General features: G+C 38.4%; 1 protein-coding gene across 1 annotated transcript; it reads right to left on the reverse strand.

The window, feature by feature from the left end:
* Positions 1-3489: 3489 nt before the first annotated feature.
* On the reverse strand, positions 3490-8996 carry LSMEM1 (leucine-rich single-pass membrane protein 1). The gene is made up of 3 exons (XM_010187130.1): positions 8870-8996; positions 5433-5570; positions 3490-3698 (listed from the first exon to the last, which is right to left on the reverse strand). Exons 1-3 carry the CDS (start codon positions 8994-8996, stop codon positions 3490-3492), a joined length of 474 nt encoding a protein of 157 aa, XP_010185432.1.
* Between the last annotated feature and the right edge of the window lie 1411 nt (positions 8997-10407).

A 10407-nucleotide genomic window follows, 5' to 3' on the forward strand; every position in this document is an offset into this window, starting at 1 on the left:
TCCCCCGTTATTGTCTGCATAATTTTCTAGTGAAGTTGCCCACTGTTTGGAATTACCTAACCTTTGACTGGTTCAGACACAGGTCTCTATAAAGAAGGTTTTCTCCCCGGTTCTTACATCCTGCTTGTACATATTGAGCCATGTTTCCTTCTAGGGGAGCACAAGACCGAGTACAAGCTGATGTTCTCATGGTGGCATGACCCAAAGGAGGGCAAGCTAATGCCTGCACTCACTGACCCTCTGCCGTTTGTTACTGTATAGTTTCTCCACGTGTAGTTTCACGTAGGCAGATACAGTCTGATGTTTGGGGGTTGACAAGAACATGGACTGTTGTGGATCTCTGGACCAAAGGAGTTAATTTCTCAGCCAGCTAACCAGAGGAAGAACGTATTTTGTCTACCGATGTTACCTAACCACCTAAAGATTCAACCAGAACTTCAGGGACTTGCACCATGATGCCTGTGATGGAAGCTGAAGATGATTTCTTGGTTAAATCTTCCAGGTGTTTCTCCTTGCTTACTGGCATCTTTCTAGTACTGTCCAGATTTGTTCAGTAGAAAATTTCCTGAAGCTGAGTTGTCATTTCGGTAATGATAGTAGTTGCAGCTGTTGAGGGAGATGAGTGTCAGTGGCATGTTGTTAAATCTATCTGAACCCTTTGTGCATCATTTTTGCTTACAGTGGACTCAGAGAAATGCTGAAAAGCAAATTGTTTTGGATAGATACCTCCATAGCCTGCAAATAAGAGGAAAAAGAAAGAAGCAATACTTTGATGAGAACAGCTGTGACTGCTGTACGGTGAAGCTGTTACTGTCAGATCACCTTCCTGTACAGATATTTCTTTGTCGTAATACCAGACATTGCAGAGGCTCCTGAGATGTGCAGCCATACGAGAGCACAGTGGTCATGCCACATGCAGTTGGAGCTTGGAGTGTACTAGTCACTTAGCTATTTGTTCAAGGTAAGGATTATGGAGCTCTGGAATGAGCTGAAGTTCTCTTCAGGGTCAAGTTTGTAGAAGGTTTTAAGAGTAATGTATGTGTTTGTCTGGGACTCTTTCACTGCCAGTAAACGGGATGGATATGTTCCACTGAAGGAGCCATTGCTTGCTTCTGTTTAGGGGGGTACTCCCAAAAGTGTCAGTGGAGTGGCACTCCACACACCCTCAACCCTTGCTCTGGTCTCACAGGGAAGTGGTTGCAAGTGTACATGGGTATTGGTAACTTGAGCTGAGAAGCCATGAGCAGCCAAATGCAGTGCTGCTCCATGTCTCCCTTGCATGCAAGTGGCTCCAACAACAGATGTGTTTCAGCAGTTCCTTGGACCTTGACACTTTTTAATCATTGATCTTAATCACTGATCACTGAAAGTGAAGAAACAATTAAATGAAAAGCATGATTTGGGGCCCTGTCCTGTGTGATATTGAGTATGCCTGAACATTGTTATGCCCCAGCTGGTCCTAAGTCTGTGGCAGTTGAGGGCACTCAGCACCTTGCAGGATCAAACCCTGGAGTGAAAAAATACCCCAGCCCTTCTAACCAGTACTAGAGACAGAAGAAGTGGATTTATTATGAATACTGATTGAATAACTACGTTAAGAGTAATTGAGGACAAGATCGGAGAGATGAAGAAGCTTTCATTACTTTGGGGACTGTTGCTATAGCACAATCTCATTTAGTCTCCTACCAGAAAAATGTATTGACAGGTGGTATCATTTTCTAGTGGACCACAGGCTGTTCTGATAGCTGCAGTTGCAACGAGGGATGTGACAAATTCACGCATTTGGGAGGCACAGAGTGCCAAATGCTAGAGTTGTTTCCCCCTGGCTAACAAGTGCGGTTGCATGCCAGTGCGAGACGGGAGCTTTAAAGCAGCTACAGTAGCGACAAGATGAGTGGGAGAGATGAGAACTTAATATTGTCATTAAAAAGCAGCTGACAGCTCAGAGAACAGAGAAGCTATACTGCGAGTGTCATGTTTTTAGTCTTACGATACTTTTTCTTTCATCATTTAACAGCGTTTACAGAAAGATATTTGGGTTGGGTGTTTAGGATTACTTTCCTTACAACTTATTCTACACTTACTTTTATCATTCTCTGTTAGCTATATTAATCTTTGTAACAACTACTTATGATGTCCAGAAAAGATTATTATAACTGCAGCTGGGAATTAACCACAGGAGTAACAAACTCTTGAGACCAAACCTTGCAGTTTTCATGTGAATGACTTGACGGTAATGCATAATGAGAAGAAAAATCAAGAAATAGAAAGAAGGTGGTCTGGAGCATAGGTGTAAAGCAAAGTGCTCTTAATAGCAGGAATAGAATTGGTGGACAAATCTAAGTGAACTGATACCGAGAAGGATTCCTGAACCTTGTTCTTCACTGTGTTGTAGACAATGAAGTAGTAGTCACAGAAAGGACTATAATTCATTCTAGAAAAGGAGACTACAATGCAAGTTGTTGTCTCTGGTGACAATTGGTAAAATTATCCAGAAGAGATAAAGAAAGCATTGCATGAGAAAGAGAAATCCAAGTAAAAGAGAAGATGTTGGACAGACTCAACAGTGTCAGCTGCCATTGCACTGTTGTGATGGGAGTAATCAGCTCGTGTATTGTTGATGGATGTGGCTTCTTAATGTATATAGCAGTAGCAGGATCTGGATACTAAAATTACAGAGCTACCCAACAGTCCTTTATGTGATCACACTTTTGGGTGTCGGTCTCTACAGCTGTGTAAAGTTGCAGTGAGAAAGCATCAGCTTCTGCTTTCACTCTCTGAGGTACTACTCCAATTTAAAGACATGAAGGCTCAGACCAGACTTCTACCTAGCCCTGGGGCCCTTCTCCAATAGTGACCAACAGCAACTATAGGGAAAAGTACAAGGATATGTAGTATTTTCCCCACATTGTTTTATAAAAACTTTTGACCTTCCCCCAGAAACTTACTGGGTTTGGTTTTATTCATGTTTGAGTTTTTCACAAAAGGAGTAATAAGTCAGTCATTTAGATGCACAGAAAGGAAAACCATCAAACTCCATAGCAGAACTGGATTTATTTATGTTATGGAATATGAAGTTATCCTTACAAACAAATAATATAGAAGCAAACATAAAACTTGTTCCAAAGAAACAGGAGAATGACTAAGTGAACAGGGTCATGCTGGAATCACGTGATTAGAAATCACAAGTTTCTGTGATCATTCACTTGCATGTAAAGTAAAACTTAGCCATGCAATTTACAATGCATAGAGAATCTGGAACTCTTGCCCAAAATTGTTGACAATCTATTGTTTACTGTAAATCATATGGGCTTAATTTTCAAAATCTATGTTCACGTAAAACAGGATAAAATATTATTTTCTAATATTTTTCATTCGGGTGGCTTTTCCAGTGCTCCTGTGACCATATGAGAATATTTAAGTAAGCTGTGAGCCATATGTGAAAATATCTGCGTACGTAAATACGCTGAATTTCATGCCAAAGAAGATCTATTCTCCAGAAACTTTCAGCTCAGCTTGGGTAAGGAGGTAATCATGAAGATCAGGAGACTGTGTGAAGAGGTATCTCCCCTTTTCCTTAATACTTGATTGATTTAGATGCTTTAATATCATATCATTCATTTTCTTAAGCTCTTCTATGTTCTTCTTTTCAGCTATTAGTCTGCTTGATATTTGATCCATCTTGTTTCTAGTTTGAACTTGAAAAGGAAAATGTACCGCATTAAATTGGCAACATTTAAGTCAAGAGCATCACTACCATCTCTTGCATTCCTGTGGGAGTTTGTAAGAAATTATGATGAGTAAAAATATTAAACAGAGAAACAACTGCAGACCCTAATGTTAAGAAGTCATGCATCTGGTGGAGTTATCTGCTCACTACTTTCTTTCATTGCTTTACAGTCTAGTGTAGTGCAATAAAAATCAAATGCAGCTCAGAAAAATTTTGCAGTCGTTAGGAGCAGATCCATTCCATTAGTGTCCACAAAAAAATGTCTTATTTAGGGACTCCAAGTTGCTATTTCTGGGTAGTATGTACCTATATCTTTCTAAAAGTACAATTATTAAAACACACAGCAAGCTACAGCCACATCACTTGATTTCCTAAAGCATTTAGATAAAGAAAAATTCTTGCAAATATTGGCATTTAGAGGCCAGTTTCCTCTGGAACATCAGTATGCAGTATCTGTCGTGTAGAGACTTCTGGAGCTACTTTTATTTTCATCTTTGAAGTTAACAAAATTTACCCATGCGTTTTGAAGCTTAAGTCTAATAGTGCTAATGCTAAAGAAATCTATGTCTGTAACGTAATCTGAAAGACTGCTGGAAATCAGCTTCAAAGACCTCATGCCTCCACCAAGCTGAGCCCAAGCAAACTCCTTTAATGCCAGTAAGTAGCCTTTTCACTATTACTTTACCTTTTTTCCACTAGAGGGGCACATTACTCGTTATTCTATGCCAGGGCTCTACTTTTAGCAGCTCTCTGCTAAATAAATCTGGAATTCAAGTATGACATATTTTAATTAGGGTTTTGCAATCATGCCACTTAAAATTTCCTTTGTGCTCTTTTCTTGTCTGATATTCTGCCCTTTGAGCACTTGTGAGCAAATTCAGTCAAGTGGTAGGATTTCCTGTTCAGAAAAGAAAATGAGGAATTTTGCCATGCTCCTGTGAATTCCCTACTATAGGGTAAAAGAAATATTGATGTCACATGGATTCCAATTTGTTCAAAATTGAGTTGTAAGTTAAAATACAACTTTCCTAATGCCATTAGCCCGGAAAACCCCAAGATGGCAAGGTCTCCATAAACCGAAGTCACCTTTAGCCATGACCTTAACTAAGCCAACCCAACCAGTTCAGCTGAAGCAGAACAGTAATTCCATCTTCAGACTCAATACTACATGCCAAATTTTATTTATCTTACATGTTTGTTTTTTTCTTATGTTTGATATTTTCTAAGTTCCAAAACAATTTCCAGTCAGTACCTAGCTGGCAACTTCCAGGTCTTTCTTCAGGTAGCCTGATTTAAGTGTTAGCCTGGGTGTAATTCCATTTTCAGTGCAATAACACCAATACTGAGTTTTATCTGGCAAGGAACGGAAGGCTTGTTGTCCAAGTATCTCACTGCCATCTTTAAAATATAGTTTAATTTCCCATCAGCAGTTTTAGCAACACAGCATAACCTTGCTGAGCTAAATTCTTGACAGCTGTTAAAGCTCACAAAACCTTTGCACTATGAGCAAAATTGTGCCTTTTAGCTCAGAGAGTAGAGTCCTGTGCTTTTACACCCATGGCCAGGACCCGCTGCCCACAACCAGACAAAGCCTTTTACCATGCAAGTACAGCAGTAGCGTGCTATAAGGCAGCATGACAAATTTCAGCAAAGTTCTTCCAATAACCTTACACTTTTAAGAATCACTGTTTGGTTTACTTACTTATTAAGAATATTACGAATGAAACAAGTGCCAAACTGATGATCAAAGTAAGAATAAAGGTGACAGAGAACAAGCACTGGTTTCTTATGTTGCTCCCTGTTGTGATTTCTCCAGTAGCACCAGTGTTCTCTTCCTCATCTGTTATGAGATGACAAATCATTTAGGGATAATGTTTGTTAAGGTTGGTTAGGATAAACATGACAAAATGCTTCTGGCTCCATGAAGTGATGCAGAATCATAATTTTTGCCAACAGATTTTGTTTCCTGTGATATTGCATGAGAAGGGAAGAAACCCAATTTATGAGCTCAGCTTGAATTTGAAAATACAATACCTAATAAATCTGCTGTTTCTGTTGTTGACATGCACTGCTTTGCTGAAGTTGACCTGTTTTACAGCTTAGCCTTACATGTAGAAAGGTTGTAGTGAAGTTTTCATCAGAAAGCCTTCTAAGGGCCTGAACAGACTCAACCTTTTCAAAAGAGGAGAGAGAAAAATTCATATTGAAAACCTAGGTACAGATTCATCCTACACATTCATCCTCTAGATTTTCTTCTTATTTTTTTGGCAATAGAAGTATCCCCAGGATGATTAATTTCCCAAATTAAGTACCTCAGTTAAGCTCCTGATGTTGGATAAAATGAATGTAGGTCTTTTTATCTTAAAACAAATGGTTTTAGTACTATTCTTCTTCTTTCAGTTTTGTTGGTTTCATTCCAATAAAAAATGAGGTACTTGTCCTGCCAAATTGTCAGAAATGAAATAGGCTCTCATATGGACTACATATGTTGTCCTTAAAGCACATGACAGATGAGGGAGGAAAAGACAAATTATTGCTGTGCTTACTTTGAATCAGAGCAGAAAGCCAGTTTATTGCTTTTTAAAAGACTGTGTTACATAAATGGGAAAAAAGTAGTTTCTCTGGTAGAAACAGTGCAATCACATGAGAGGTACCAATAATCCCTAAAGATGACAGGTAAAGTCAAGTGAGCACCATGAGGAAATTCATGTGAACATATATAAAGAAATATACTCGAGCCAGATTTGTTTAATCTCAGGTTTGCATACTCCTTTAACTACTTACTAAGGTTTGGTTTTATTTTATGTTTTGGGTGTAGCAGAGAGCTAATATAATTTCATTTTGGTGTCAGCCTCATACACGCTAAAATTACATTCAAATTACCGTAATTTCTCCTTCTATAATTGCTGTCTTGCCATTTTGCAAGGGCAAATAGTGTGTACATCTGCAAAAAATATATTTCTAGATCATGCTCTTGTAGCAGTCCCTGAGGTCTTTGCCACTGAGCCTGTAGTGACAAAGCTCAGGGAAGGCTGCATATGCCATTACAGCACTTTAATAAGGAATCAACCTGTGGCTGAGCAATTCACTGATCGAGCAGGAGATCTCTGGGAATATCTCTGCTTTTCTTTATTGCATTTAACACGCTCCTGCCTATGGGTAAGCTGCAACCTTTTAATATTTGGGGTTTGGGACTTAATTTTTATTCTCTTAGCATTCATAACAAATGCATCATAAACTAAGTGCCTGCACCAGAATTGCTTTCTAATCAGAATAATAAGGATGGGGAGGGCCTGCTACTGCTGTCTCTCAAGCGCGTGAAGCTATCAATAGAGGTCTCAAAGGCGGTCCCTGCTTGCTCTGCCTTATAAATGCTTCTTACTTTTTCAGCTGGCTCAACATGCCAGACTGCAGGGTTGTGAGGAATCAGTGAACACAGATTCTTGCCAAGCTGCAAACAGTGGGACCATTTTATCGTCTAAAACATTAAAAAAAATTGCTACATGGCTGCTATCAAAGCAATCAAAAGGTTTATTCATTTTAAATAGCTTTTAACACAGTTGCTGCTGTGTTTGATTATGCCGGATCATATAAAGCTATTGAACAAAGGTGTGTACTGCAACACTCTCAAAACATTGTTTTTAAACCAAGTTGGGCATCTGCTATATTACTAATAGATCATTCACAAGACTTTAGTATTTATCATAAATTGAAAAATACTCCACAGATCCCACTGATTTTCTGGCAAGAGAACCAGAATTTTATGCTGCTGAGTAAGGCAGCTAATGACTGTGAAAAAAATCATTTTATATATTTAACTGATGGGATAAGATATCTACAGAGTCTCCAAGTTTGGTTTTAAAAGTATGTTGAAAAGAATAATCCTAGAAGGAGCCAAAGCACTTTATAAATTGATGCATAAGATACCTATTAGGCTACGTGTATTTATTGCTGAAATGTAGGGAGGAGCATGCATGTGATTATTCCACAGAACCATATATGATTCCACATACATATGTTATGTGTATTTACCTTGAACATAAGCAACACTGTCCAACAAAAATTCTAAAAGAAAGCAAGAGAGTCACACTGCAAAGTGTCTTTGACATTAAAACCAATTTATCCTGTTGTCTCATTTTGTACTTGTAGAAGTGACAACATCTAGTTAATCGACATATGAAACTTAGGTAGTTTATGTCTGACATCTCTTTGTTAAATCCAGAAACCAGCGACACTCTAGTTAGTTGCATCAGGAAAAGTTAGAGGACTCAGAAACAGAAGTAGTGGAAAGGCATTTAAGTCCTGTAGCTTGAAGCATGACTGAGTCACGGCCATTTGCAACTCATTTAAACCTAGCTGTTGTTCTATAGCTTTTCTTCAGCCAGATTTGCCATTATAGTAAGGGAAATAAAGCAGATTCAAGTATTGTCATGTGGCATGCTGCTGAAGAACTCCAGGTTTTAAGATGTTTTCAGTTCACAAAGAACTCAAGTATATTGTAACTATTGCTAGGTGAAAATATCCTTCTTGCCATGAGCAAATCAAAGATAAAAGCTGTGTAAAACCAGTAGAAAAGCAAGAGCTCATTTCTGAAGCTGTAAATAAAGAGAACCTGCAAATTAAAATGCTTAAAACTCCCATGGGATATTTCAGATAACTGGTTTCAGTCCTTAGGAAATGCCTTAAAAGAATGTACAGAAATTCTCTGGTGTTTCTATTGCCACATGTGAATTTTAGTGCTTGTGAAGAGTTACGATGCTATTTATATAGTAGGTGTATGTTGAGCATTATTGGAGAAATTATCCTGCAAGGGATCACTTCATGGATCCCAATGGAAATGAAAGATAAGTTCAGGCTTGACAGTGAATCCCTAGATAAATGCAAGGATTTTCAAGAACCTAATAACTGAAATACTCAGCAGGAGCAGCTAAACCATTAATCTGATCTGTCTAAATTATGCTATTTTCAACCTTTTTCTTGAATTTTTCAGCACAGAGCTTGACACATACATATTGGCCTATTGGGCTGTTGACATCAGTGCAACACAACATGGTCAGTCTTTTCATATGTCATACACAACTCTTTTTTGTGACCTACTGTATGTATAGAAAACCACAAAGCATCATCTGTAATACGTACCTGGCGTATGTTGGGATCCATCTGGACAAACATTTAGTTTGTTCAGGTTGTTTAAGGAATCAACTACATAAAGTTTTCCTTCTTCATGAGTATCGGGCAGGTTAATTTCCAGGGAAGGCCTCTCCATTGTATCTAAAAGAAATACTAATTTAAAAGTTAAATTAAAACATGGATTTGTGAAATAGCAGTTGGTTCTAAGGGAATACTGAGCAGTCTTAACAACCCTTAAAAGAAAGGGATTTGAAGGACCAGCATACTCACTAGATCTTGAAGGCAAGGGTAACTCAGTACATAGGACTTGTTTGTTCTTGGAGCTCTTTGTTAAGTATAAGATTTCATTTCTACGTTGTGTTTGTGCACATATGTATACTTATAAGTACATGTATATGTGTGTGTATGCATGTGAATGCATGCAGAAAGAGAGAGAGAGAGAAAAATGAGTTTGACTGGCTCCAGCATTGGTTTGAACATTGATTATCTAGTTGTATAACACTTTTGATGTGGTGGTAAGATGACGGGTGATATTCTGACCACCGTGAAACCCAAACCCTCACTAACAGCGCCAGGAAGGACGTCACTCAGATCCCTGCTTTCAGCATCAGATAATTCAGATATAAGACAGGCAAAGCAGTTATCGATGTAGGAGATAAGCAGCAAGAGTATGGATCTGCTTATATACCCTAGAATATCACGGTGACATTATTATTTGTAAAAGGTGGAGCAAAAAATAGTCTTCTAATGTGGTTCTACTCCACATAGATGCTAGTTTTGGACAAATTAAAACCTGATGACAAAGCCGTCTTCAAACTAATACTCCTTGCTTCAAAACAAAGCACTGGATGGGGCCAAATCAGCAAAAACAGTTTCTCTGCAGAGTCTGGGTGCCTGAGCCCGTTAAATGGTTGTTTAGAAAAATGCAGTTGAAGGAAGATTATATATAGAAAAAAGCAATACCTAAGCAGGCTCCTCTATGAATTGCACATTATTCCTTAGCAGTCTTGTGGTTTTCTTTATGCAACCCTGGCTCCAAAATGTCTTCTAGAAACAAACTATGGTTCTAGTCATAAGAAGACACAGATGCTCTAACCAAGCTACACTGGTCACTGAAAACTCCCTTAGTAATTATTGAAGAAAAATATGTTCCTCCAGGTAACATTCCTCTTATTCTAAGATATGTTTTTTTGACCTTACAGTTGCAGCCTAAATGCACCCTTTCCTTGCTAGTGAATATAAGAGGGGAGCTCACACAGTTTGGTTTAGACTTGGAGTTTAATGCATCTTTCCCATTTAGTATTTATGAAAGATCTCAATTTCAGTTTTTCCTGCCAAATGTAACAGCACTTCATGAGATGCAAACCTCCTGTTGATGGAGAGTGTTAAGGACGAAGGGTGATTTCTGAATCTGAGATGGGTTGAACTGGTGTGCCTCTGAGCAATAGAGAAGGCACTATAACAGGATTCTTATCCTAGCACTTACTTTAAAAACCTGAAGTTTGAGGAATATAGCCTTGAGTGTTCATAGAAACAATTCACTCTTT

Source organism: Mesitornis unicolor, unplaced genomic scaffold, assembly GCF_000695765.1.
Source record: "Mesitornis unicolor isolate BGI_N332 unplaced genomic scaffold, ASM69576v1 scaffold47066, whole genome shotgun sequence".
Taxonomy (NCBI): domain Eukaryota; kingdom Metazoa; phylum Chordata; class Aves; order Mesitornithiformes; family Mesitornithidae; genus Mesitornis; species Mesitornis unicolor.